The sequence below is a fragment of the Sylvia atricapilla genome, chromosome 13 (assembly GCF_009819655.1).
Source record: "Sylvia atricapilla isolate bSylAtr1 chromosome 13, bSylAtr1.pri, whole genome shotgun sequence".
Classification (NCBI taxonomy): Eukaryota; Metazoa; Chordata; class Aves; order Passeriformes; family Sylviidae; genus Sylvia; species Sylvia atricapilla.
The window spans coordinates 10114367-10142008 of NC_089152.1; the positions used below are offsets into that span (position 1 = coordinate 10114367).

The following is a 27642-nucleotide window of genomic DNA, read 5'->3' on the forward strand; positions in this document are numbered from 1 at the left end:
ATTTTGGAAGGCTACATGCTTTCTAAACTTCCCTGTTTAGGCTCCAAGACCTCCGTTTTCTGAAGTCACTGACGGAAAGTGCTCCAGCTCACAAGACATTTCCACTGGCAAAACTGAGCACCAAGTTGAAATGTAGTTGTTGAATCGCCTCACCCTCCAACACAGTTAGGGGACAGGCCAGGACAGAGCATCTCCTCCATTTGTGTAAGATCTCCATGGCACAACCAGCCTTTCCCCTTCTCCTAGCATGGCTGTACCAGCATGTCCACACATACCTGCCATCTCTGAGGTGCTTGTAGTAACTAACACAAGGTGCGCAGAAAACACTGTCACCAACAGAAAACTTAGAGTGTCCCCTCTCAACCCAGTTTTCTCTAGACTGAAAATAGGATACTTTTATAAAAAGAGGTGTCTCACCTTCCCACACCAGACTGCACAGTGCAGTGAGCCAGTTTAATGCCCATACGAACGCTGGGATGCCCTACAGAACGTGACAGACTCCAGAGCCCGGTCTTAGTGGCTTGGTCACTAAGTAATTGTAACAATACTTAGTGATTGGTAACAAATCTCCCGCTCCCGAGCCGAGGAGCCAGGCCCGGCGGGGCAGCAGGCCAAGGAGGCTGGCAGGGCACGGCAGGTAACCTCGCTCCCCCTCGGAGCGCTGTCCAGGGCCGGCGGGTGGTGCCGGGCCGAGGTCACCCGCGTCTCCCTCCCCTCACACCGCCCCCAGAGCCACCCCAGCGGTGTGCGCTCCCCGCCCGGCCGCGCCCCGCAGGGCCCGCAGGCCAGCGCCAGGGCCGGGGCCTCCCCGCGGCCCGAGCCGGCCCCGCGGCACCGATAGGGCCGAGACAGTCCCGCCCCCGCGGGGAGCGGAGCCCGGGAGGAGGGAGGAAGGCCGGGAAGGAGGGACGCTGTCGAGTTCCGCCCTAGCAGCCATGGCCGCGTAGCGTCTCCTCGGCAGCCGCGCTCGGACATGGGCCTGCCCCGGGCCGGCGGGCGGAGGCAGCGAGTCCCCGCGGCGGTGAGTGTGCGGCCGGGGCGGCTCTGGCCGGCGGGGAGCGAGGCCTGCGGGGCAGGGGGACTCCGGCGGTGACGGGGGGGACGGGCGCCCTTGGACGGATCGCCGGGCCCAGCCCCGCTGTGCGGGGGGAGCGGCCCTCGAGGGGCTGCGGAGGACGGGGGAGCCGGTCCGGGCCCGCGGGGAGAATCGGGCCTGGCCCGGCGGGGAGCCGGCGGTGTGACCTTGGGCAGCCCGCAGTACCCCAGCCTTAGCCCGGCCACGGTGAGCAGCGAGCGGGGCCGGGGGAGCCGGCGCCGAGCCCGAGAGCGGCCGGAGGAAGACGGCAGGGAAGCGGCGCTTCCCAGAGTGCCGCACTCCTGCGGCCGGCGAGCTGCGGTGTCATGGAGATGGCCACAGCCCGGCCCGGCCGCCGCTGCGCTATTCACCGCCCGGATAGAAACTTGAAGGAGTTTTCTGCGTCTGTCACCTCCCCGGCTTCTTATCACCTCTGCTGTTCGCCTACGCCTTGCCAATGTTTATTTATCTAAATAAGAAGTGGAACTATTTGTGGTTTTACTTAGATCAACTTTCAAACTCCCTGAAGAAAATCCAGTGTATTTCTTTTTAAGAAACTTTATAGTGTCTTTCTTTCCCCTCGGTGTCAGTGAAACTGTTGGATGGTTGGCTGTCAGAGGGTTTTCTCACTGTGGAGAGAGTCATTGCGAGGCCTGGCAGTGAGGCTGGTGCAGGTTTCACAGGGTGCGTGGCTGGAGAGAAACCCGTGATGTGTTACTGCCCTGGTGACTGGTGGCAGCCAGAATGGTGAGAGTTTGACTACACTCTGCGCATAATGAGCTTGCCATAAGAAGCCCCAGTGGTTATCATCATCCTATGCACATTAGGTGACAGGGCTGAGGTCTGTAGTATTAACAATTCCAGAGCCTGGAAGAGAGCTAGAGGACTCACAGAACTAAATATGCTGATTGATTGTGTAGTTCAGTCATTGTAAAATTCTCACTCTCTGGGCTCACACTGATAATCTTAACAAAACCAACTCCTGTGTACTAAGTGCAGACAGTAAAACTGAATTCTGAGAAAACTGAATAACTTAATGCTCATGAGAAATCCATTTCTCATTTTTTCAAGTGTTAGAGACAAAAATAAGTAAGTGAATAATACTTTATTACATACCTGAATCGGTGATGCACAGTACTTGTGTCAGTATTTCACAATGCGTTAGTGTGTGCACTGCTTGCAGTGTAACTGCTTCTGTGCATTGTTCTTTCTGTAGTCATTCCACTTAAAGCTTACTCATATCCTTAGTAAAACTGGCATGATAATTAGATGTTGAAAAACCTGTTACCAACAGGTATGTTTCCCTGTCAGGGTAAAACTATCCATTCTAAGTATGTCAAATGCCTGTAAACATACAAGCATGACTTCGCTTACGGTTTTGGTATATTGGCCTGGTTTTCAGCACTCATAAGTATGAAGAAGGAGCCAGAGATAATACTTCAGCTGGGGGTAGAAAAGGTCACAGGTTTTGAGTTTGATCTTAATTTTTAAGAAAAAAGTTGACAAACCTGAAATAGGTTGTTTCTTCTTCCTCATAGGGTTGACTAACAGTAGGTTTAGCTATTAGAACTTCTTCAGTCCCTTGTATTCATGGGTTTACAATCCAGTTTTCTTTTATGTTGACAAGTTCCAAACTGTATTTGTCCAACTGGATTCCTCTACTGGGACTAAGCCAGTTAGGAATCTGCAAAACATTGTGTTCAAAATCAGATAGCAATATTTATCAATGAAGGAGCTGCTTTGGATTCTGAAATCAGTCTTCGCAAAACTTGCTCGAAAATAAAGGAAATAAACCATGTTTTTTTTGAGTATGAGAAAAAATTAAGGTAAAGCACGTCTTAAAATTTAGTAGACGCTTAAGAAATTTTAAAGGTCCCTATGAGCTAAGACTGAGCAGTCAACTGACAGTCAACAATGGCAGTCTACAAACCACCACACTGTAGTAACTAAAATTCAGTTAGGGCATTTGTGATGCAAAAACCTGGAAATGTTAGTTGCAGATCCAAAGTTAAGATTCTGTATAGAAGAATGACTTAGAAACTGCAGCTGAAATATCATATCAACTTATGACATATGCTGTATTTTGATTAAGTGTGCTTGAGAATTTGACTTTTTTTAAAGTTTAGAAAATGTTATTCCTTATCCATTCTTACTTGTTTCACTGCAGCATATTGTAGGAATTGTGGTGCTGTGGGCGGTCAAAGAGTTATTTTCTAATTAAAAGAAATTTCTATACCTTTTTTTAAAACATGATCTTCTGACCACAGTATCTGATGAATGAGGTATTAAAGTTCAGCAATAAGCTTGCAAGGCAGTTTAAAAACCTGCAATTATAACTTTGTGGCCATAGGAAAATGTGGAAAGACAATTTCTGTTTCAGGCCAAAGCTCAGAGCTGGCTTTTATTTAGTAGTTCTGCATCTGTATAGATGATGTTCCAGAAGATCTGCCCTTTTCAAGGTGTGTCAGCAACACTTGAGAATTTACTGACATCATTAGATGGTTCATCTTCCACATAATCTTGAGCTTTTTCTGCTTCTATGCACATAGCAACTCTGATGCTACGTGCATATCTTATTCAGACTGCGTATTTAGTTACAATATTCTGTCAGAACACAACCAAATGCTGCTACTTAAGATTAAGAAAATACTGGTTACATAACAGAGCAAACATTGAAGATATATTTGGAAAGGACTTAAAGCTTCAAAGGAAAAGTCTATTTACAGTTCCACGGAGAATAAAAAAAGCCAGGTGAAGACATGCTCTGAAGGTAGAATGAGAGGAGTGATACTAAAATCTTAATAAGAGTGAAGCCTCTCTTTATGAGGTTGCAGAAAGTATGTCTTTGTTTTAGGCTAAAAGGCTTTTATACTGGAAAGGTCTTCTTTGGGGCAGGGGGTGTCTGTGTTTTGTTTGTACTGCATGCTGTTCTAATGAATTGTCTCCCTGAAAGTTACAATTGAATGTATGACACATCATATAGAAAAGACAATGCTTTAAGATGAGTGAGGTATAGGGTATATTTTTATTTTTATGTATTAAAGATAGTATTTGAGAACTTTATTACTTAATTTTTAGAATTATTTGGAATTTATTCTCCTAAGAGGGGATTTTTAACAATTTTTTTCAGTTTTAAAAAGCTGATACCTAGTTAGAAATTAGCAAGTAAAGCATCCGTGTTCAAGCAGTAAGTTATTTTGCTAGATATTGTTTTGTCTGACCTTGGCATACCAGACCTTAAACCAAAGGTTTGTGTTAACTTAGTATCTTTGTTTGATAAGCAGTTCCTAGACCAATAATAGTCAACCTAGCAATACTCTGTGCAGTAATACTTCAAGGAGTACAACAGCTATGAGCCTTGGGAAGGGATCCCATTCCCACCTTGGCTTCTCATTCTCGACTGCACATGCCAACTGCTGCCCTTGCACAAGCTGTGCAGCCTTTTGCTTCTTCAGCAGGCTGAATTGGCTCAGTAAGGTTGGAGAAGTACCAGACCAGCATGAGAAATAAGGAGGGAAATTTGGGCTACCTCATTCAGTGGCAGTCAGCTACTGATCAGTTTGGTCAGGTGAAACTTCCCTCTGAGGTCACTGGCGGGTTTTTTTGGTCACACTTGTCATGCTGATCATCACATTGAAAGTGGAGGCTCTAACTTCATCTTGTCAAAAGCTATGTGGCTTTTCTCTACTAGGAAATAATTTGCTGATACTATTTGAGTGTCTTTGTTTTAATGAGTCTCCCTTAATTCCTTCAGTATTGCTCGCATCCTAGTGTCTCACCACTTGCTTGTGAGGGAGCTCAGTTCCTCCCCTGCCCACCCCCAAGGCTAAAATAGCTCACTGTGTACTAGATGCAGAGAGTTTCAGTTAGGCTGTCTGCAAGAGACTTCATGGACTTCCCTGTCTCAAGAAAATACGATGTAACAGGCCCTTGTGACAAACGCTGCTTAACTATTTCATGGCTACTTGGAGCACTTTCAGATGAAAGCATAAAGTCAATGGCACCCAGGAGTTGAAGACCTATAGAATGTCCAGGATGTTTCTTTCAGTTGACTTTAATGGTAGCAGCCTTTCTGTTCTCAGCTTTTCTCTTAGCAAGACGTTAGAAGTCATCTTTCAAAGGGGGTAGTGTGTATTTGCAGAGTACAGAAGAGTCAGCTAATTTTTGATAGCATACTTGCTGGCATTTCAGTAGAATAAATTTGCTGGATATGATGATTTTGAACATTCATGAGTCAGCATTTCTTATTATTTTTTTATTTTTTTTAGCACCATATTGCTGGACATTCTTGATCAATTGCCTGCAGTGATTTCAAATAATTCTGTGACTTTGGGAGGATTAATATATACTGTTAATTGTTCAGACACTTAGTTTGCTAGCTCACATTAGGTGAGATAAATTAGGTAATAAACCTACACAGGTAACTATAGCTACTGTACTAAAAGTAATTGGAATATAATTTGGCTTTTTTCCTCCTCTAGAAAAATATTGATAGAGACTTCTAAGAAGCTGTAACATCCTAGAAAGGACATAAGTAACAATATTAACATGCCTGCTGTAGCATCTGTACCTAAGGAGCTATACCTCTCTACTTCATTGAAAGATCTCAACAAGAAGACAGAAGTAAAACCTGAAAAGACCAGTACAAAAAGGTATATATGTTATAATTGATTTTGAATCAATACTTAAAATATTAGTGGTTCCAGAGCAAGTTTGTTATGAATCTAAATTACCTTCATTATTTTTGCTAGATACAAAATCTTCAGTAGTCCTGTGTATGGCTCTCACCTGTCACATTGGATATGGTCACTTGGCATACTGCCAGGGCAGAGCACAATGCCCATGAAAATCTGCATACTTAGAGGAAAGGCTACATAAATGCAAATCTGTAAAAATGATAAAACCTTTAGCAAGTGTCTGAATGCTTTGCCTCTAAGATTTTTAGACAATCAATGATTTAATTTTGTCTTACTATGACTTAGTTTTTCCCTAGGAAAAAAGTTATTCTTAGAAGGGAAGAGTACCTTTTTCCATATCTCACTATGGTATTTAATTATGGAAGACTTGAAATAAGGCTGGCAAACAAACCACCAAAGATAAACATAATTTGTAGAAACATGATTGCAATTCATATTTAATGAAAGCTTTATATTAAGGTGGCAAAATCAAGTGCTTAATATATGGGTGAAGTCTGTAAACACTTAAGATGGCATCTTATAATGAAAAGGTGTTTGGGGACAAGTCAACAATGATGTGCTTTACTCCTCTTCTTTGGTTTCAGTTATGTGCAGAGTGCTCTTAAGATTTTCAAGGCAGCAGAGGAAAGCAGACTGGATGGAGATGAAGAAAAAGCTTATATCCTATATATGAAATATGTGGCTGTTTATAACCTGATTAGAAAGAGACCTGATTTTAAGCAGCAACAGGTATAAAAGCTTTCTGACTTATCTCTTCTGCATTGGTCAAAGTATGAGAAGTACAGAGAATTACACTAATGCACATTCAAAGGATCACAGTGATATTAAGTAAACTGTCTCACTTATGGTGCTATATTTCTGTTCTGTTTTTTGACAAGTTTGGTGTTATTTTTTTTTAGTTTTCTTTTAGTGTATGAACTGTATAAATTGCCAGGTTTATCAATATTTTTTTCATGGTAAGGTATTTGTGAAATTTTTACCAGTCAGACTTTCTGGGTGAAGTTGCCTTGTCTAGCCTTTATTTATTAAGTGCTATAAAACAATTTTACTTACAAACTCATATTTGAATGGAAAATATTTTGATTCAAACCAGTTCCTTTTGTCAGCATTAGTATCATTATAATATAAATTCTCCATACATTAGTGAGACTTGACATGCATAGAAGTAGGCCTTGTTAAACTGTTTATTTATGTGATGTGATGCTTGTCATTTTAGGATTATTTTCATTCAATTCTGGGACCTACAAATTTAAAAAAAGCTCTTGATGAAGCTGAAATACTGTCAGACAGCCTTAAACTCAGGTATGTAATACAGCTGATGGCTGTTGTTCTTTATACCTCATGTGAAGTGCAGGTTTTTATGCTATATAGTAGTAAGCAATTGCACTTGAGTAAACTATAGGCACATGAAACTCTTGAGAGCTTAAATTTATTCCCATATGTCTTTTACTAGAGATAATTTTCACTTGCACACACTCTAATAACTTGTCATTTTATACACCGTCTGCTAATTCCTGGTAACTTTGGTTTGTTGACAGTGTCTCCTAGATTTGTTAATTGACTAATAAAAAGAAACCACAAGGTCTGAAGTACATATACAGTAGAGAGAGATGATCAAGAGCAATTTCCTCCTCAGCCTTTTAATGATAAGGTCACCTAAACCCAAATACATTAATGAATATTCCTAATAATCATATATGTTAGGTCCCCCTAGTCTGGGTGTAGAATATACTCCGAAGTGCCAGGTTTTGATTCTTTAGCCACACCTTTCCTCTGCCACTTACTACCATGTATATGGAATGCGCAGTTCTACCGGTATGTAAATGAGCAGATGCTAATGGGCTTTTGGTTACCTGATTGACAGCTGTCAAGTTACATGTTTGTGCCATAAGCCACGAAATTGTGTTAGTAAGAAGTTGTAAGGTAGGGTCTGTCTTTAGGTGATATTTAGCACAGTAGTTCTTACTTTCAGCCTTCTCTGCTTCTTGCATCCTTAGCGACTGTTTCTCACTCCATTAACTCTCTCTCTCTGCAGCTGGGCACATTTCCCTTCACAAGTGTCATGTCCCACCTCCTTCCTCCCAAGTATTCTTCTGAAAGCTTTTTTTTTTTTTTTAATGCCCTCCAAAGTGCTAAATCTATAAAGTTAGTTCAGGTGACCTGCGAGTGTAGTTACATATATGTGATGAGATGTTCACAAAGATGTCTCATGACACTGTGTATGAAACAGTCTTTAGATTTTCTTTTTTAGGTGAGCCTTACAATTCAACAGGGCTACAAATTCAGTCTAAGAGTAAACATTGATAGAATCAGAAAGACCCAAAATGTAGAGACTTGTTGTTTAAATAACTTATGTCTTTTTATGAAAGGAACAGAGTTTGGAAATTGACACAGTAATTTTTAACTACTCTGGCAAAACGTGTAAATATTTAAAGGTAACATAAATGAAACATGACTCCTGTGTAACTACAGAAGTATTTTCAAGGAAATTATTTGTATAATTTCTTCCCCAGGCAGTAGGCCAGCAAATAGTTTGAATGTTAATTGTTAACTAAAAGTGGAGCTACTGAAACTTGTACAGGGGCAGGAATGCTTACATGAATGACCTGCTATGTGCTTCAGAAGTATAAATGGGAAATTGATGGGTAAATATTTCACACTGACCAAATCAAACTAAAATCTGAAATATGCTTTAGTGTCATTAACTCGAAGTGGGAACAAAATGCTCAGTTCTAACTTAGAATGCCTGTGCCAAATCAAGAAGCCTGTTTCAAAAATAAAATTACAGACTTGCTGCCTCCTTCCTCTTAGTGGGCAATTAGTGCAGTAGACTTGGAGGTGGAATTTAACTGAATGATCTGTGTTATTAACACAGTACTTTTGAACTGAAATACAGCTGTACTGACATCATTAATTTAACCCTCATTACGCAACATCTGGTTAAAATGAGCACTTAATAACACAGTTCTGTGTTCATGGTTTACTTCTTCGTTTAGTCATCCAAACTGTTAGGTCAAACATTCTTTTTTTGTTTTATGATTCTAGTAACCCTTAAACTTCTCAGCTGTATTAAATGTAAGTGAATACTATGGAACAGCGATGTGACTGTACAAACCTCCAGTCGGTGATCTAAAAACTGTAGTTTGGAGATCACTGGCTTACAATACCATGATTGTCCTTCCAGTGGTGAAAGGCTGGGAGGGTAATTTTCAAGTCTGAGGCTTTATGAAAAGGACAGTTGTGTGCCAGACCTCATCCCCCAAATCCCTCAGTGAACACAGTTCTTGCACTGGCTTCCCTGTAGGCCCAGTATTTGAAACAACACCAGGGCACAGGTGAGCACATCATGGAGTCAGTTTACATTCTGAAGGTGATTACTGTATGAGTAGTTCTGATCCAATTTCTCAGAAGAAGCAAATTTAGATAACTGAGCTTAACCTAGTTCTCACCAGCTCCATTGCAAAACAAAATAAAATACCTGGGATGAGTGTTGTAATCTATTGGAGTTTACTTTTAAGTCACTAGTACCTATCCTTATCTGTGGAAAGTGAAAAACATTCAGAGGTACCATAGGTAAGCATGACCCCAGTTTAAAGAAAAAAAAAAAATAGCTTTACAATCAGTGGCTATACAATAGGACTCAAACCAAGATTTAACATAAAACCAACCCAAAAGTGGGAGAAATAAGACCACGTAGTTAGGAAGCAAAATGGAGTTTGTTGGAATACAAAAACTGACAATAGTTTTAGCTTTTTAAAACTCAAAATACTTCTTTTAAAATATTTGCCTGAAGACTTAATGATTTTGATAGTAATAATCCAAGGTTAGCCAAAACCACAATATTGAAAAAAGGCACTTTTTTCCCCAACAGGTACGAGGAAGCTGAAGTTCGGAAAAAACTTGAAGAGAGAGACAGACAAGAGCTGCAGAAAAAGCAAGAACCAAAAGATGATGGAAAGAGCTCAGCCAAAAACTCCTCAGAAAGTGCTGTGGATTCCAAAGGAAAAAGCCAAAGGGTAAGTGAAGATATTTACAAACTCTTAATTCAGTCTGAATGTGTAGTTTCAATCTAGAATTTGGTGTCTACTAGTAGCTATTTCCAGTTCAGAATCAAGGTGGAGATTTTTTGAATTAACTTACACTCTCTGTAACCCTTCTTTAGTATATCTTTGGAATATGTGAAGTCCTAGCAGCCTCCAAGTCACGTATGAGATAGACTGAACATTGTGGTAAAATCAAATTTTATACTAAAATTGGTGCAAGAATCACAGGCAAAAAAACCCCAAGATAATGGTGACAAACTGATGTTCAGGATAACGTCTCCATTTTAGGAGAAGCTTCACTTTTTAGCAGTAGTATGGAAACACTTATTTCTCAACAAATGCTTGAAGAATTTCTTCTGGTAGATGATGGTGTCCTAGGTTCTATTACCTTTTTAAATGTTTTCTGTCTAGGCAGGACAGCAACTGTAGTATCTTTTGAGTACATTAGTCAGCACATCTTCAGAAGCAGCACCCTTGTGCTGTGTTTCATCCTGTGGCTTAATTGTCTGACCAGTTTCCTTCAGGCTCTGTAAGAGTAATTGTCTATTGGCCACCTTAGTTCTGAGTATTACACACTAAACTTTTTTTTTTCCCTTGCAATACAGATTAATGGTGAGACAAAGCATTCACTGGAAAAAAAGGATCAGCCTGATAGCCTGAGCGGTAAGAGATGCAACACTTACACAAATGTGAAAAAGGTTTCTGTATGACTGTGCACTAATCACCTCACAGCTGCAGTTCTTCTCAGGAGTTATTTCACAGTTAAAATATTTTGATGAAATTCTAGTATCCTGCATTTCAGTTATAATAAATAAGTAATTAATTAAGCTCTGTATAAAGCCTTCACTACTTCCCATAAATTTAGAAAGCTGTAGTTAATTTTTCAACTGTTCAGTAATTAAAGTTGAGCTAGTCCTGAAGTGGTCAGTCTAGAAAGAAAAACAGCTCTACAGCTGATAGGCAGGGCTGAAATATGACAGCTTACTCAGTTAAATACAAAATTTTTCCTTTCCCCTCATAACCTTCTGCTTTTTGTTCTTATAATGAGCATGTGAAAATGTTCTCTAGAGTTCTTACGAGGAACATCTGCAGCATGTAGTTCACAAATGCTTGCCTGTATAGCTTGATTTAAATGAGACTACAATAAGTTAAACTTGTTTATCACTGAAATATTCAGTATTGTCTAATCTAACAGATCAGGTGCTGGTCACTACAGCAGTGGGAGCAAAAAGGTCCACACTGTAATGTCTCACCTCCATGACTTTGTGGGACTTTTTAGGTCTGTTTCATCTGTTTGCAGTCTTGATTGCACCAGTCAGATACCATAGCCATTCATAGCTATCTTCATTTATAATGTAGCTTCTTACATGTAAATGCTTCTCTATTTTAAGGAGCAGTCACACCTGAGAAGCTGTTTGCAATGATGTCAGACAAAAACACTGAATTGCTTATAATGGATGCTCGGAAATTGAAGGATTATCAGGAATCCTGTATTCCAAAGTCAATCAGCGTCCCAGAAGAAGCTATCCGTCCTGGGTAAGACATGACGTTAAGTGAGAATGAAATATTGAATTTTCTTAAAAAACACATGCTTTTAAAGCTTGTACACCTAGTGTCAGAATCCCTGCTCTGTATCAGTGGGTGAGATGTATGTGCACAACTCTGTTCTTGCATGTACTGCCTTCAAGACAATGCATATTTATTTTCTCCAAGCACATAAACATTTATGGATTATTGGACAAAATGTTACTTGTACATGAATCTTTAAATTATGTTAATATATTTTCAGAGATACTGCTTATCTGATTGAAACTAGACTCCCAGAGGATTCTAAAGATTCATGGAAGAGGAGAGGACAGTTCCATTATGTTATACTGCTAGACTGGTTCAGTTCTGCTGAAGACTTAAAGCTGGGAACAACTCTTCAGAGCCTGAAAGATGCACTTTTTAAGGTTGGCAAATTCCATCTTTTAATTCATTAATTAATTCATCTTAGTAAATAAGGTCTTGAAGCCCTTGTGTTTACAAGGTATGTGGAGGCCTTAGTGACACTTCAGTTGGTTGAATTTTCAAAGCCTGCTTGTTTTGGTAGCAGAAGTGTAGTTTGAAGTTTCACCCTGTACTCTAGTAGGGGACAGTATCACCTATTAAACACATGAACAGCACAATGATTCAACTCACCTCCTCAACAAGCAGCTCATCAACTTAGAGTTTTTGCTGAACAAGTTAATTGGGGAAGTGTTTTCAGTGCTGTTTCTCAGGAACAGTCACCCTTGACATTCAGGACTGGGGTTCACAGATAGTTCAGGCATTTCTCCCTCTTTATTGCTTTACTGAATATTCTCTAAGCCCTCTGTGTCTTGTTCATGTGCTAATACTGAGGACATCAGGAGGAGAACAGGCTGAAGCCTGAACTCCTAAGGGGTTTCTGAAAGTTAATGTTATGCTTTCTAAATCATGAATCCTTCAATAAACATACCAGAAAAGAAACTGAATCAAATATTGTGATAAGAATACTTTTCTGCATGGAGGATTGTTATGTGAAGTAGCAGTAAGTGGTTCTTTCTGTACTGGAAATACTCACACCCTGTTGTAGGCAGAGCCAGGAACCCAACAGTGCTGGGCATTTTCCAAACACAGAGAGGATTCCTGGTTTTGCAACATCTTTAATGCTTGCTGAAAAATCTTGAAAACAATCTCTCCATTTAATAACTAGGCACAGAAATTTCAACAACACTATTAAGCTGTAAAAGTTTCCTATTTTTAAATCAATTAACTTTAAATTTTTTTTTCCGTACAGTGGGAAAGCAAAACCATCCTGCAGAATGAACCTCTAATTTTAGAGGGAGGTTATGAAAACTGGCTCCTTTGTTTTCCCCAGTATACAACAAATGCTAGAGTAACTCCACCCCAGCATGGCAGGACTGAAACAGTGACTGTTTCTTGTAAGTATAAGGGATGACACCCTACCAAACACTTGTAGGTATTGGAGGAATCTTTTATTCATTCTGGTGTTTTAGGAAAGTCTTATTCTGGCAAAAAACTAAATTTTGTGTTGGAATGGTGGGTTTGTTCTGCTTTTGTGGTTTTGTTTTGGGAGTTCTCTTATGGTTCCCTCCTGTCCTCCCTCCTGCAGTGGATTTTACATATCCAACTCTGGAAGAGGCAGCTCCTATGCCACCTGTTGTTGCTGAAAGTGAAGAAATTGGAGATAATTTGGAAGAGAGACTAAAATCACTTAACAGACCAAACATACATGATGCTGCTGTTCCAAAATCTGACAGTTCCTTTGTAGTTAATCCAATGTCAGTTACAAGAAGTATCCCTGAGGTAAGTATCCCTGTTCCTTTTTTTCAGTAAGTAGATGGTTAATCTTTTAGAGACTCACCACACCCAGAACTCTAAATCCACAAGCAAACATACTCAATACATTTGTTTAAGCCTTGTACACACTCTTGGTGGTCTTTGAAGCTCTGGTAACTGATCTACAGAAGTCTATGAAACTAAATATATTTAACAGAGTAGCAGAAATTTTCATAAATGTTTTTACAAAAGCATATAAGAAATTCAAGGTCAGCAATTGATCATTAATTCAGAAAGTTTGTAAGTAGCCTTTCTACTTAAAGCACATAGGATGAAATAGAGGACAGTTAAGCCATTACTTACCTTGCCTATTCCACAGGTCTGATTTCCAGCCACTGTATCTTTTTTCAAATAATTTGACATTTAGGTGTTTTGTCACTCTTGGCCCAGCAGTGAAAGTACAGGAATTTGTTTCTTCCTTTCATGTGAACAAAACTTTGTAGAGTTCTTACACTGAAGTAATACTTTGCTTAGGAGACAAGACTAAAAGCTCTTCACTTCCAGCCTTCTAGATATAGATAATATAAATTTAATTTTTAGAGACCCTAAGCTGTAAAATTTAAAGACCTTATTTCTGTTTGTCCCTGAACCAGATAGGCTTTTATTTCTTCAGAACATTCACTCCAGCATTAAAAACAACCTACTAGTCTACATTTGAGCATAAGCCATTCTTAAATACTCCTTCCCACCAAACCAATCTGCCTTAAGCATGTGCTTTGTCACATGATTGAGAGAGCCCAGTCCACATTAGGCTGCCTGATTACCCTATAATTGCCCTTTGAAAGCTCAAAAATAGAGGGTTGTGGTAATCAATTCATAATGCTGTCCTTATGGTTCTTTAGGGCTTGTTTATTATTCACACCTGGAATGAATACCTAATTTTACTAACAAACAATTAGAATGAGCAGATTTAGTGAAATTGAAAGATTCAACTTTTTATCATCTTTATTCTCTTACAAATCTCACTTAGGAAGAGCTTAGCTAAGAGAGCAGTCATAGCTGTAGTGAATTGTTCTACACTCTGTGTTCTGCACCTGTGTTACAGGTGGATCGTTCTAAAAAGCCTTCACTAAAAATACTTGATGATAACAGAGCAAAACCTCCAAGTACAGTCAGTGACAGCCAGTCTGGTGAGAATGGAAGAATGGTTCCAGACCGCTCCACGAAGCCCGTGCGTGATGTGAGGAGCACTCTGACAGAAGAGGAAAAAAGTCGGGTCCATGCGGAAACTGCTGCTCTGCTAGAGAAAAACAGGAGGGAAAAGGAACTGCGGGAGAGGCAACAACAGGAACAGAAAGAGAGGCTCAAAAGAGAAGAAGAAGAACAAGAACAAAAAGAACAAGAACGAAAGGCAAAAGAAGAACTGAAGGAAAAGGAACACAAAGAAAAGCTGCAGCAATCAAAAGAGGACAGAGAGCAGAAGGAGAGGGATGAACAAATAAAAAGAGAACAGGAGGGAAAGGAACAAGAAAGAGCACACAGAGAAGCAATAGAAGCAAAAAAGCAAAGTAAAAATGAACCAGAAAATATTGGTGCAAAAAGGATTGAGATTGACAAAATATCCATGGAAGAAAGAGAGAAGGGAACTCGAACACCAGAAACACAGAAACGGGCACTGGGTGATGCATCTCAGACCTTTGGTACTGTTCCAGGCAAGGTTAGTGAAAAAGAAAATCATCATCAAATATGAAGTAGTTATGCAGCTAGATCATTCTGAATAATCTAGTTTTAATCTAGCAATTTGAAATGCATAATTGGATGTTTATTTAGACCAGTTTTTACATAAAAGTAGAGGAGAGAGTCAAAACGAAGACAGAAATAGATTTTTTTTTCAAGACAAGCTTATTTCTTTCTTATAGGTGGGCAGCATGAAATCCCCACAGGATAATAAAACTTCCCACTCACATGGAGCTAGAAGGGGGATGATGGTTCATAGACTGCAACCCTCTGTTTCAAAAATAGAAGCCTGGTATTTTCTCTCTTGTACCAGCTTGGTACTGTTTTGTGATGTCAGGGGCACGATGGTGTCATAAGGAACTCTTTAGTGCCCCCAGCTGTAGAAACACTGGCAGAACAGGATTTTGTTGCCTGGCACAGGAAGCAAATCAACACCCTCACGTAGGATTTTTGCTGAAAACGGTCCAGTTCCAAATCTTGGGGGGAAGAGAGGAGTGTCACAGTTCCTTCTTTCCTCAGTCTTGAAAAAACCTGCAAAATTTCTCAATGAACCAATCATCTGATCATAAAACAGGAGCCACTTGTGAAGCTAACAATGGAACAGATGTCTTTAAAAGCACTTCTCAAGAACATGCATTAGGATTTTTTTGTTTGCTTTTGCAATTGCAGTTGTGATTTGATCAAATATTGATGCTTGTTGAATCCAAATGCACAAGAAAGCCAAAATAAATCTTCCTGTGCAAATTTAGTACAGTCATTCATGAGCTTTTGACTGACAGAGCCACTTCACATAATCCCAAAATGATGGCCTATGATCAACCAAATTCGTGTTGGCTTCACAGTTTGCCTTTTCCATGGAGAGGTTTGGCCAGTGAGGAGTGAAAGGGAAAAAAAGCCTGAAATTTAACAATAAATTGTAAAGCCTTCAACTTTTAGGGTGGAAAGTAGCATAGGTGGAACTTCTGCACTTCATTTCTGAGCTGTTAAAACTACAGAACAAACTGTAATACAGCATTTTCAAAAACCATTCCAGTGAATTGCATATAGCATGTAGAAAGAAAGTTACCTGCTGTAACTACTCTGTTATGGTACATGATTTAACAACCAAAAAAGAAAGTATAACTCTGCTTTATCAGCATTCTTTACTGACGTGCCGGATGAAAATTGAAGCCTTCTCTCAAAATCTTTTGCAGCAAACGGGGGTTAAAGGACAACCAGACAGTGGAGCTCAAAAGCCAGGACCCCTTAGAGAGGATTCTGAACAAGATACTGAAAGACTTAAAGTAAATACAAATGTATTGTATGTAGCCAAAATAATCAAACACAGATGCTTTATGATTATTACATTATGTTAAATTTCACCTCATTTCAGTTTTTAAAGTCATCATCTTAAGAAAATGCTATGCCATATTCACAGTGTTTGGTTACTTTTTCATTTGTCATATTAGTATGATAAGATACCTGAAGCTTTCATTAGAAGTCGATGTATTTCTGGTGGTATTAACAAGCATTCGCCACACATTTGTCATCTCATACGCCTTTGAGTGCTGCTTTAAGAGGGAGAAAAGCTCAGCCTTATGTTTAACAGAAGCACATATTCCTACTATTTCCTGATTCTACAGGGAAAAATTGAGTTTTCAGACTTTTATGAGACTGAATGGCTGGTTTATTTTTTGGCTTTTTGGACTGTGTCAACAAATGGGTTTTGTTTAGATTGAGCAATAGAAAATACTAAATTACCATTACAATACATTGTATTTCTGTCTGTAATTTAGGATTTATTGTACTGTTTGCACTGAATCATGTAACTCCGTAGAGAAGTCACAGGCACCTTGTTGCTCTGCATAGATAACAGTACATACTTTTCTCTTTACTAGTCCCAGCGGGAGCCATTAATGAGAGCACGAAGTGAGGAAATGGGAAGGATAGTCCCAGGGCTGCCTGCAGGTTGGGTAAAGGTAACTCCTCCTCTGATATCAAAATCAAACTGTCTTGTTGTTTTGTCCTGTATTTCCGTTGTGTCTTATTTCTAAGTTAGATCTTGTTTCATTATTTTTTTACTCCTCTTTAACTTCCACACAGTTAGTTTCCAAATTTTAATACTATTTGTAATGAAACTAGGACAGTTCATCTGCTGTTCCTGGTATTTGCTGTTTAATGGGCATTTCACTGAAAATGCTCCTTCCTACTAAATTTAATCCATTGAGTGTTGAGGCCAGTCACGACTTAATATCCCAATGTCTGAAAACCTCGTACTGTTCATAGGTAAGTTAATGATGGATTTTCACTTGGATTTGAAACTATTTGGGTTTTTTCCCCAAGTTCCTAGATGACATCACTGGAACCTACCGTTACTATCACTCACCAACAAACACTGTCCAGATGTACCCACCAGAAATGGCTCCTCCAGCCACTCCTCCATCAACCCCTCCAACTCGGAAAGCCAAGCCAAAGGTGACTGTGGAACGGGAGAGAGAACACTCCAAGCTGAAACGCTCCTACTCATCCCCAGATATAACCCAAGCCATTCAGGAGGAGGACAAGAAAAGAATTCCTGTAACTCCTGCAGTCAATCGTGACAATAAGTATGTTTGTTTGATAAGTTGGATCACAGCTCGGGCAGTATGACAGCACAAAGGACTTTCTTTGTGTTTAACCAACTGAAATTCATTACTGTTTTCTAAGTGGGTTTGAAAGGATGCAAGAGTAATAGATGAAATTTCGTTGCTAAAAGTTCAGTGTATAGAGCAGTTATCTTTGAGAAACCAATATAATAGTTACGTATTAGCAGGAATTTCAGAGGTCACAGTCTATTAATTGGATGACAGTTGCTTTTAAAGTTCTGTGATTTGTATTAACATACTAAAAGACTATTTTCTGACAGTTTGTGAAATGCAAGTTTTCAGATTTTAAACTGTAATAAACAGCTAACTCTTCATCTGTGAATTAAATAAACAAAAAAAACCCCCATAAATCTCACAACTGATGATGCCTAAAGCTCAGCCTCATTTTAAGCCAGTATATATGGATTTCTCAGTGTTGCATTGGCTGGTTTTGAATACCCTAAATGAATGTATTTGGTGCCAGGATGGTCCAGTCCCTGTGGGTGGTGAGGGGAGGTGTAGTATCTGTTGATTTTTGTGCACAACTTTGTCAAATCTGAAACTCCTAAAAACTAATTTCTTGCTTACAGACCTGCCTGTTACACGAAAGCAGAAATTTCCAGGCTCTCTGCATCACAGATTCGAAATCTTAATCCTGTGTTTGGGGGATCGGGACCAGCTCTGACAGGACTTCGTAACCTAGGGAACACTTGCTACATGAATTCCATATTACAGTGTCTGTGCAATGCGCCTCACCTGGCTGAGTATTTCAACAGAAACTTGTATCAAGCTGATATTAACAGGTAACAATCTCTCATCTGCCTTTATACTTGCCAATTCAAGAAGATCACTTAGTGGGGCTGTTCGTTTTTCTAAGTAGCAGAGAAATGCTAACTTGTGGGCACCTTGACATTTTCAAAATTCATGTCACAAAATAGGTTTTACTGGACAGTGATAATTAAATTATGGTCACCATGTTCATAAAATACATGTGTTCTTGAGTCTCCTAAAACTGAATATTTAAATAGTTTACAAAACATGCTGTAAACAGCTGTACCTTCCATCTGGAATATGGAACTAGATTACACTGCTGACATAGATGAAAATTTAACTCAGTCTAACAGCCAGTTTTCCTTAGTCTGAATAAATTATTTTAAAATTTGGATCATGTCTCGAATTAAAAAACATTAATACTAAAACCCAGTTACTTGAATGGCTCAGATTTTTTTTTTTGTCTCTTACTTTATAGGTCAAATTTCCTGGGACATAAAGGTGAAGTGGCTGAAGAGTTTGGTGTAATAATGAAAGCTTTATGGGCAGGACAGTATAAATATATCAGTCCAAAAGACTTCAAAATTACAATTGGGAAGATTAATGACCAATTTGCAGGATATAGCCAACAGGACTCCCAAGAATTGCTTCTCTTTCTAATGGATGGCTTGCATGAAGACCTAAATAAAGTAAGCAGTATAGTTAAATTGTACATCTGTCAGATGATCAAGAGAAATAAATTTTTAAAACACCTTCTTATTCCATAAGAAGATTATGTTACTGCAGCCTTGTACAGAAAGAAATATGGGTATTCAGAATTAAAGTAGGAATTCAGTATGAAACAGTATGAAGTGGAGAAGAAGCCTCACTAGGCAAGAACTGGATGGCTGCACTAACATGTTTATATATTCTTGTGAATATTCAATCATATACTTTCCTATAGATGAGCCTTCTTACTTATATATATGTTAATATATTGCTCTGCTGTTTAAACTTCTGCTTATCCAGGCTGACAACAGGAAAAGATACAAGGAAGAAAATAACGATCACCTTGATGACTCAAGTGCAGCAGAAATAGCCTGGCACAAACACAAGCAGCTCAACGAGTCCATTATTGTGGCACTCTTCCAAGGGCAGTTCAAATCCACTGTGCAGTGTCTGACGTGTCACAAGAGGTCCCGAACCTTCGAGGCTTTCATGTATCTGTCGTTGCCACTTGCATCCTCCAGTAAATGCACTCTGCAGGTATGAGAACTGGAGAGAAACAGCTCCTGGAGTGCAAACATTCCTCTGGCACTTCATTGTGGTGCTGCTTCTGCTCACCCTCTGCTTGGAGGGGTTGGTCAGCATTCTGCTTCATTTGCACTGATCTGAAACATGAACAGATCTGAATCTGCATTATTCTTAAATTCTTCTAAAGTTTAAAGAACTAGGTCATCCCTTAAAAGTTTTAAATTAGAAGCAGGAGGGAAATACTGAAGCTGCAATAGCAGCATGTATATTACTTGCTTTGGTAGGTCACAATGTAAGTATTCTGTGGTTTTAAACAAAATACTGTCTGTATATTTTGAAGGATGCTAATTAATATCTGCAGTAAAATTTGCTTCCACACATAGATTTAAGTCACTGTTCCTCAGTGAAATGTGGGCTGCAGATAACTGATGCAGGTTAACAACCAAATGGGAAACAAACATTTTTGCTACTCTTCCATAAATGCCTGCCATTCACAATCTCTGTTTATATTTTGTTTTAGGAATGCCTTAGATTGTTCTCCAAAGAAGAAAAGCTCACTGATAACAATAGATTTTACTGTAGCCATTGCAAAACTCGAAGGGATTCTTCGAAAAAAATAGAAATTTGGAAATTACCACCTGTCCTTCTTGTGCATTTGAAACGGTAAGGAAATGGTGATTGGTGAATATTAGTTAGTATGAAATGACCAGACTTTGACAAAACTAGATTGTTCCAGCGCAGTAGCTGAGCATTTTTACTTAGACAAAGTCACTGCTATATTACTAGTTGAAATGTTGCAAGAATTTTATTTTCATCTGATGCTTCTTTTATAAGGCTGAAATTCCCAAGGCACTTTTACAAGTGACCTCTTGTTATTTGTGCTAAGAAACACACGGGCAAGCATTAACAGAACTGTGAGCTTCAGCTGAGATGGCATCCTGGTTAAAAACAAGGAAAACAAATATGCTTAATACACTTGAATAGCTTGTGAACGACCTGTGACTTTTCATGATTTTTTTAATTCTCTAGATTTTCCTATGATGGAAGATGGAAACAAAAGCTTCAAACTTCAGTAGATTTTCCACTGGAAACTCTTGACCTCTCACAGTATGTTATTGGTCCAAAGACTTCCTTGAAGAGATACAATCTATTCTCAGTATCGGTGAGTAACCATGTCACATTTCAAAATCCATCTGCACTTTATGCCAGGACTCAGAGTAGCCTATGTGATTGAGCCAGGTTCCCAGGCTGCATTGTAGTTGCAGACTAAGTTACCTTCTATAAAGAACCATTGGGATTTAGTAAGAATGTCGTGTTGTAGATTATTTCCCTAACCAGGGAAGCAGTCACTAATCCTTGCCTTACGTTCACAGAATCATTACGGTGGGCTGGACGGGGGGCACTACACAGCCTACTGCAAAAATGCTTCAAAGCAGCGCTGGTTTAAGTTTGATGACCATGAAGTGTCTGAGATCTCAGCGTCCTCGGTGAAGTCCTCAGCTGCTTACATTCTCTTTTATACTTCCTATGAACAGCGAGCAGTAGATATGGCCACGTAAAGGAATGTGGGTCAAGGAAACTGGTTTTCTTTCTTCAAGAGCAAAGTAGGCCTGGGAATGCATATAAATATGCAAAACTGCAGCAGACGTAGTCACTGGAGGAGAGGGAGGGCTGCAGCAGGGTGTCTGCCAGCAGGGCTCACTGGGGCCTGGAGCAGAGCTTAACAATCAGAGACTGATGGGTAACGCTTGTGGTCATACTGCCATCTGTGGAACCATTTACAAGCATACTTGCATTACTGTTTATTTAAAAAAGAACTATATTTTTAGTCTGCTCCAAAATTAAATTCTAGCTTAGTCATCTGAAATCTATTAACAAGTAGTTTAAAATGTCTTAAAATCCCAAGGCATATCTTGGTTTATTTTTTTCTTTCACTGTTAATGGCCTTTTCACATTTCTAACCTTAAGCTTGATTCTACTGTGAATACTCTAGAACGATGTAAACAGTTAGGAATGTAAGTGTACATATTGATTGCATACTTGCACATCAGAACTATGTATATAATAAAATGTTGTCCTTTTTGTGAGAATCTCTAAAACTCAGAGGATTGCATTTATTTGCCAGCTCTAAGTAATTGCAACACTACTTAATAAAAAAGCAGAGCTGTATTATTTTTTCTGTTAGCTTTTGTCAATATTTGTGCACTTCAGAGTTATTCTAAACAAACAAGAGTTTCCTTTTTAATTTTTTAATATAAATTTTCATGTACACATGCATTAAAAACCTTAATGAAGAAATTATTTAAAAATATATCCTGTTAAATGTATGTTTGGGTTTGGTTTTTCATTCTCAGCTTATGTAATGATCAAAATTGTACATAATAACAGTCTGAATCATATTCACGCAGTTTAAAGGTTCTCCAGATTAAAAAACCATACTGTTTTGCATAGAGTTGATTAGTTTAAGAACTTTTTTTAGTTGCATCTTATGTACTTCCCTGCTCTGGATTGGAGTCAGTTTTCCATTTCTGATTAGGCTGGTATTCAAAAGTCTTACATTCTGAGCTTTTACCTGTCTGTGTCTGTCTTGCTGATGGAATTAAGACCAATATTGATTGTTTTCCAGAAGCTTACAAGCAGCAAACAAGTTTGAAGTGCAGAAGGAACAATACTAGCATCAATAGAATAATGCCTTTCTCTTTCTTAAATATTAAAGGTCACTCCATCCTCTCTTCTGTAGCACACAGTCTGGTCTGGTTGTGTGCTTTTGCTTTGGTATCCTTCTGTTAGTTCCTGAAAGGCAGCTTAGAACAACCTACCTTTGTCAGCAGAAAACCAAGAATTTCCAGGCAAGTGCATCTGTGTGCTCAACATCCGTGTTCTTTTGAGGGCTGCAAGGAGGTTGTCATGGAAAACCACCCTCGGCCCTTGTGCACAGGGAGTGGATGCACGTTCCTTCATGGCTTAGAGGCTGTAACGCTCCTTTCTAGGAATCACTTCCTGAAAGACCACAGCAGCTGATCAGTAGTGCACATGCTCTAGTTTATTGATGAAACAGGAGTTGGCTAATGCTGCTGGTGAATTCTAGGTGCTGCCCTACTCAGTGTTGACTTTCAAGGACTAACATGGTCTCAGTAGCCTTGGGAGATGTAGAAGAGGAGGTAAGCTGTGTCAGCCTGCACTGCAGAATCTGGGATCTTGGTGACCTGGGCATCATCAAAGCTGTACCAGTGTTTGGTGACTGAGTGCTTGCAGAAGGCCGTATAGTGGCCATAATCCAGATCTCCAGCGTGGTTCTGTAACAAACAACACAGTCTGGTGAAACCAGAGTCCTGTTCTGTCTGCTTACCAGCAAAGCTAGGAACTGGCAATTGTTTTATGTATGCGCTTGGAAAAGATGGGGCAGAGAGTTCCAGCCCATTTTGGCCTAGGGCAGGGCATGTTGATTCAAATAAATCCTTTCAAACAGAGTAAATGGATGATGATCATGCTTATTTATTTTGCAATTACATTTGCAACCAAACTATTAGCCCTTATACAGGTATAAGAGGGCCCCACTTGTTGTGAGCCATGTCCTTATTTAAAAATAGGATGCAGGATCAGCCTGTGAGTTTATTCTGAGGAGGAATTATGTGCCAGGAGTGCATTCTTTTAAATTTGGGATGCTGGGGAAGAAGGAGAAATGATGTCTCTGTCCTTTAGTTACTGTTACTGGATAATGTGCATGGCAGGTAAAAAAAAAAGCGTACAATAAAACATACATTAAATTATAAATCATTATATATGAAGTCCAAACCAACACAATCTTCATCTGCTCCATGAAGCTGGGCACTTCCAATAAAAGCAGGAGGGGCAAAGCTTACCACTACAGCACACAAACTGTATTCTGTATTGTTGCAACATGATGGGGAGATGTAGGGAGAGAGATCCAGATCACTGAATGGATAGCAGACAGTGGTTGAGAGTTTCCTTCTGTGCTTGTCCTGCCAGGCAAACCTGAAGTGAAATTTTGAATGATTTTAAATGGCCCTCAACTTCATTGCTTAACTGACTTTCCCAGGAGGAGGAAAAATCAACAACTGGCTGTCTAGCATTTGGGAGAAAGATCTCTATTAATGTTGTGTATTGCAGTAAACTGAAGAGTTTTTTTTTTAAAAGAAAACTTCTACTGCTGTAAAAGACAGAAAATGCACTAAACCTACATGAGATGTCCAACAAGAAAAGCAAAGCTCTTGCTTCCTGATCCTTCAGTCAAAGCCTGAAGTCATATCTTTGCATCACTCTCTCTGTATCCTAAACATTTTGGAGTGGACTGCAGTGCCAGTGTCAGCTCTTCTCTCATGCCAGACCCCATTCCTTGTCCCTCTGTAACTCTGAGTACAGCACTGTGCTTTTAAACATTTAGAGTGTGGCCAAGAGCTGCAGCTGGCAACCACATGTCCTTTGAGAATGTTGAGAATAGTGGATGCTGAATGGAAAATTAAATAAGAACTTCAGATAACAGTTCTGGGAAGCCAAATCATCCCAGAGTAGTTTTCTTCATAGGTGGAAAGTTATTAAGGAAAAAATTCTTTAGAATAAATTCAGCATGTGGCTATGGGTGGCTAGTGAAGTCTGTGAACCCAGGTGCTCCTTTGCTGATGCACCACTCTGTTCAGGCATGATTTAGTAAATGGATAAACAAAACCAGAGTGTCTCAACTGCAGTAGCAGCAAGCAAAACACTGTGTCAGTCCTGCTCTTGGAACCCAAGCCACAAGCTCTCTGTCACCACAGGAACTGATTCACAGGGATCATATAGGGACTGAATGAGCCACTGCACTGGGCTGTAGTCAGTCACTGCTTGGAGTTTTTCTTCCCTCTGGAGAGCAGATCCCAACTACAGGGAGAAATTTGGTGGGCTGCAGTACACAGTGCATGAGAATTCAGGAATGCAACTTGCATGTTTGACAGCTGTATTTCTGCAAGTGTCCTTTTAACTTTCAGGTATCAAAAGTACTAAGCCCAGTTATTTGCAGTGATTTGTTTACTTTCAGGCAAACACAAGTGACTGTCCTTCATGTCTCACATTACCCAGGAACTGGCTATGTCTTACCCCACTTAGGCTATACCTCTTTAGATGAAAAATAATGATCTGTGGTGCCTTGGTTATGGAGGCCTTCACTGTTGCATCTCGGTTGCCTCCACACCAGTAGCAGTGGATTTGGTTGTTCCGGGTCAGCACGTCTGGCTGAAAAAAGCATTCCAGGCAGTCCTGTCCAAGGGAAAAACCAAACATCACTTGATGGAACAGATCTCCCTCCACCCCTGAAGGTGCTAAGCAATGCAAGATGAATTTACTCCTCCTCGCTGAAGTGTGATGCAGCAAGACTGGCATTAGAAATTTGCAAGACAAAGCAGCAACATTGGCTTTCATTCTCCCCACGAAGGTGGGAAGTACTTGGATGACTAGAAGAAACCTTCATAGCTGCTATTGAATGATCTTAATATCTCTCATCCCCTGGCAACTTGTGAGCATTGCTCCTGTAACCTTACCAGCCTCCATGGCCTTGAGACCAGTAAAGAGACCTCACTTCTCTAGAGATCAGATCCAAGACTATCTGTTAGTTCCCAGGAGACCAAAGTAACTAAACCCCAGCATCTTTCCAATAACACTTTAGTCTAAGCCTCTACTGCCACATGAAGCAGAAACCAGCAGGAATGTGTTGGCTGTTGTACCTGCAGAGAGCACACTCTGGTGGAAGGGATGGGCAAGGAGAGGATGGTGAAGCTCTCGGGTCTGTCACTGAGGGCTCTGCATGTCAGACACCTGATAGCATAACTGAGCTGTCCCTCAAATAACTGTGTTATAATAGATGTGCCTCTCAAACTCCTTGTGCTTGCTCCCGCAGCAGGGCTTGCTCTTTCTTGGCTTGGCTACACAGAAGGAAAAAAAAATTAAAAATGAAGATAAGCAATTGTTTGAGAAGTGCCTTCACTGGGTTTTAACAGGTGCTGCCCACTGCCTGGGTTGATAATTTGTTAGTTTTGCCACAGAACTTAGTTTTAAAATGCTGCTACTTTACTTGGTGCTTGCTACTTTACTTGATGTAGACTAAGATTGATTCCTTTTCTGAGAGAAAAGTAACAAAAATACAACAATTCAGACATTTGATAGCACTAATTGCTTGAAAAGCTCTTTATCAGTGGCTCTGGAGGGGAGAAAAACATGGAGGCATGGCAAACGTGAAGGCAGATGAGAAAGTGGAAGAACATTAAGTGTGGGAGGAGCAAGGAGAGGGAGAGGTTAAAGACAGTAAAATGACACCAGCATTGTCATTTAGATTGGGGCTACAATTTGATGGAGCATTAGATGAGAAGCAGATTAATAATTGTGTGTACATGGGTATGAAATAAAGGTAGAAAAGGAAAGTTATTTATTAGTGGCCCCATCATGGAGTTCAGAAGAGGACGATAGGCAATTATTACATGGAATGCTGTCATGAAATGCAGAGGAACCAGCTGTAGCTCCCAAAACATCACAGCAGGGCTCTCACCTCCTTGAAAGCCTCGTGGAGGTCATCCAGCACACAGATGAGGAACTCCTGTGCATCATGTTGAGTCGTCCTGCTAAAAGCTGGGTACCGCTTCTCAAAGATGGAATGAAAAGCCTCAGGGGAAACATAGTCAAACTCTCCAAGCCACATGTCGGACACTAAACAGCCAAAGGCAGTCGCCGACTCGCCAATCTCCCTTGGAAAAAAGGGGAGAGTTTCAGGTGATGTATAAAAAATGGTGTCTGCCTTCAAATGGGAGCACAATACAGAAACTCAGAAAACAGATGCAGGTACAGTTCAGCTCTGGCAGCTGTCACTTGGCTTGAGGGACTGCAGATCCCAGAAAGTGGTAGGAATCATCATTGTGACAGCAGTAAGGGGTGTTACCATCAATAAGGCAAGGAAAGTATCACGCTGAAGGACCCAGCAAGGAAAGAAGCTGGGCTCTCAAAGGAGAAGGAAACCAGCTGATGGCCAATCTGACTGGAACTGCCTGGGGGGAGCTGGCAGGTGCCTTGGACATTCCCATGGCAACACATATCCTTTGGAAGGAAAACTGCCAAGCAGAAAGCTCTCAGAACTGTGAACAAACCAACTCACTCGTGCAGGGCTGTGTTCCACCTTCCCGAGAGGAAATACTGCACGAGGGGGGTCAGGCTGCAGAGGCACTGCAGCACGGCGTTCATGTAGCACGTGTTCTCCAGGTTCTGCAGCCCCGTGAGCCCTGGGTGCAGGCTGCTCATGGCCTCCAGCTGTTCCTTGGGGGAATACCTCCATTTCCATGCCATCCTTCCACCTACTGTGAGAAAAAAATCCACAACAGTGGAAATCTAAAATCTTCTTTATAAATTACATTCACATTTATTTCCACCAGGTTTGTAGTGGTGAAGACTTCGTCTTCCCCACTAAGCTCTTTCCAATATAAGATACATCATTGTGAGGTACTATTTAAACACCTGAGGTTTTAGAGTTATTCCTAAAACTCCATTCAGTTACTTACTCCATACACAGTTACTCAAAAACAACAACCATTTGTGAATAGCCATCTTTAGGGAAAAATGCTTAACAGTGCATATTACATTATATTTAATTTCCTTAGGGGTACAGTACTCACCTATTTTCTAAAACCATAGGTTGCAGTCCAGATGCTACTATGAACAGGTGGTTCTTCAGATTTGTGCTAGAAAATGTTACTTAATTCACATTAGGAAAATTTTAGTAGGTTTATTTTCAGGCTGCACAAGTCTGTCCTGGACCAAACTGTCCCCTTCCTCAATCAGGCAGTCGAGAGGCTGAACACAGACTCTACACCACCCACATTTGCTCACCGATGTTGCTGCTCTTTTTTAGAGACTGATGTTCTACTCTGGGGCAGGACAGGGGACTCTAAACCTGCAGCAATCTCCATAGAGCAAAGATGAGCAGTGCCCTGTGTGTTCCATCCTGTCAGCCCAGCTACTCCTGCCCCAGCCCCTTGTGATGTCACTTGGTTACAATGGGCAGGGAACACCTGGCCAGACCTGCCTCCATCTCCTTCCATGTGCCAGCCACAACAGAAAACCTTGGGAGGAGAGGGGCTTTGGCCCAACACACCTTTACCCGTGTTTGCTCATACTTGTATTTATTTATTTAAAGACAATGATTT

General features: G+C 40.3%; 2 protein-coding genes across 4 annotated transcripts; one reads left to right on the plus strand and one right to left on the minus strand.

Annotated features, from left to right (window-relative positions):
- The first annotated feature begins 880 nt into the window (after positions 1–880).
- USP8 (ubiquitin specific peptidase 8) lies at positions 881–22937 on the plus strand. Of its 3 annotated transcripts, none has more exons than XM_066328384.1 (20): positions 881–1021; positions 5557–5727; positions 6357–6501; positions 6989–7074; positions 9644–9788; positions 10421–10478; positions 11207–11351; positions 11605–11767; positions 12616–12760; positions 12952–13145; positions 14224–14835; positions 16049–16138; positions 16733–16813; positions 17178–17440; positions 18049–18261; positions 18708–18918; positions 19238–19474; positions 19983–20125; positions 20492–20624; positions 22551–22937. In XM_066328384.1, the coding sequence occupies exons 2-20, from the start codon at positions 5624–5626 to the stop codon at positions 22584–22586; spliced, it is 3204 nt and encodes a 1067-aa protein (XP_066184481.1). In that variant the 5' UTR covers positions 881–1021; positions 5557–5623; the 3' UTR covers positions 22587–22937. The 3 variants fall into 3 exon arrangements, with proteins under 3 accessions (XP_066184481.1, XP_066184479.1, XP_066184480.1); XM_066328382.1 differs by lacking the exon at positions 22551–22937 and adding an exon at positions 20836–21789; XM_066328383.1 differs by lacking the exons at positions 16049–16138; positions 22551–22937 and adding an exon at positions 20836–21789.
- Positions 22594–26785, minus strand: USP50 (ubiquitin specific peptidase 50). The gene is made up of 6 exons (XM_066328385.1): positions 26598–26785; positions 25998–26193; positions 25180–25377; positions 24573–24715; positions 23326–23458; positions 22594–22758 (listed from the first exon to the last, which is right to left on the minus strand). Exons 1-6 carry the CDS (start codon positions 26783–26785, stop codon positions 22594–22596), a joined length of 1023 nt encoding a protein of 340 aa, XP_066184482.1.
- Positions 26786–27642: the final 857 nt, after the last annotated feature.

Excerpts from the sequence above, each read along its gene's own strand:
- USP8 (XM_066328382.1), top strand. The coding sequence starts at position 5,624 with ATGCCTGCTGTAGCATCTGTACCTAAGGAGCTATACCTCTCTACTTCA. Across the intron at positions 14,836-16,048 it reads TTGGTACTGTTCCAGGCAAG|CAAACGGGGGTTAAAGGACA; the intron begins GTTAGTGAAAAA and ends AATCTTTTGCAG. Across the intron at positions 16,139-16,732 it reads AAGATACTGAAAGACTTAAA|TCCCAGCGGGAGCCATTAAT; the intron begins GTAAATACAAAT and ends TCTCTTTACTAG.
- USP50 (XM_066328385.1), bottom strand. The coding sequence starts at position 26,785 with ATGGCATGGAAATGGAGGTATTCCCCCAAGGAACAGCTGGAGGCCATG. Across the intron at positions 25,378-25,997 it reads TCCACGAGGCTTTCAAGGAG|CCAAGCCAAGAAAGAGCAAG; the intron begins GTGAGAGCCCTG and ends CCTTCTGTGTAG. Across the intron at positions 23,459-24,572 it reads ATTATTTTTCATCTAAAGAG|GTTTGCCTGGCAGGACAAGC; the intron begins GTATAGCCTAAG and ends ATTTCACTTCAG.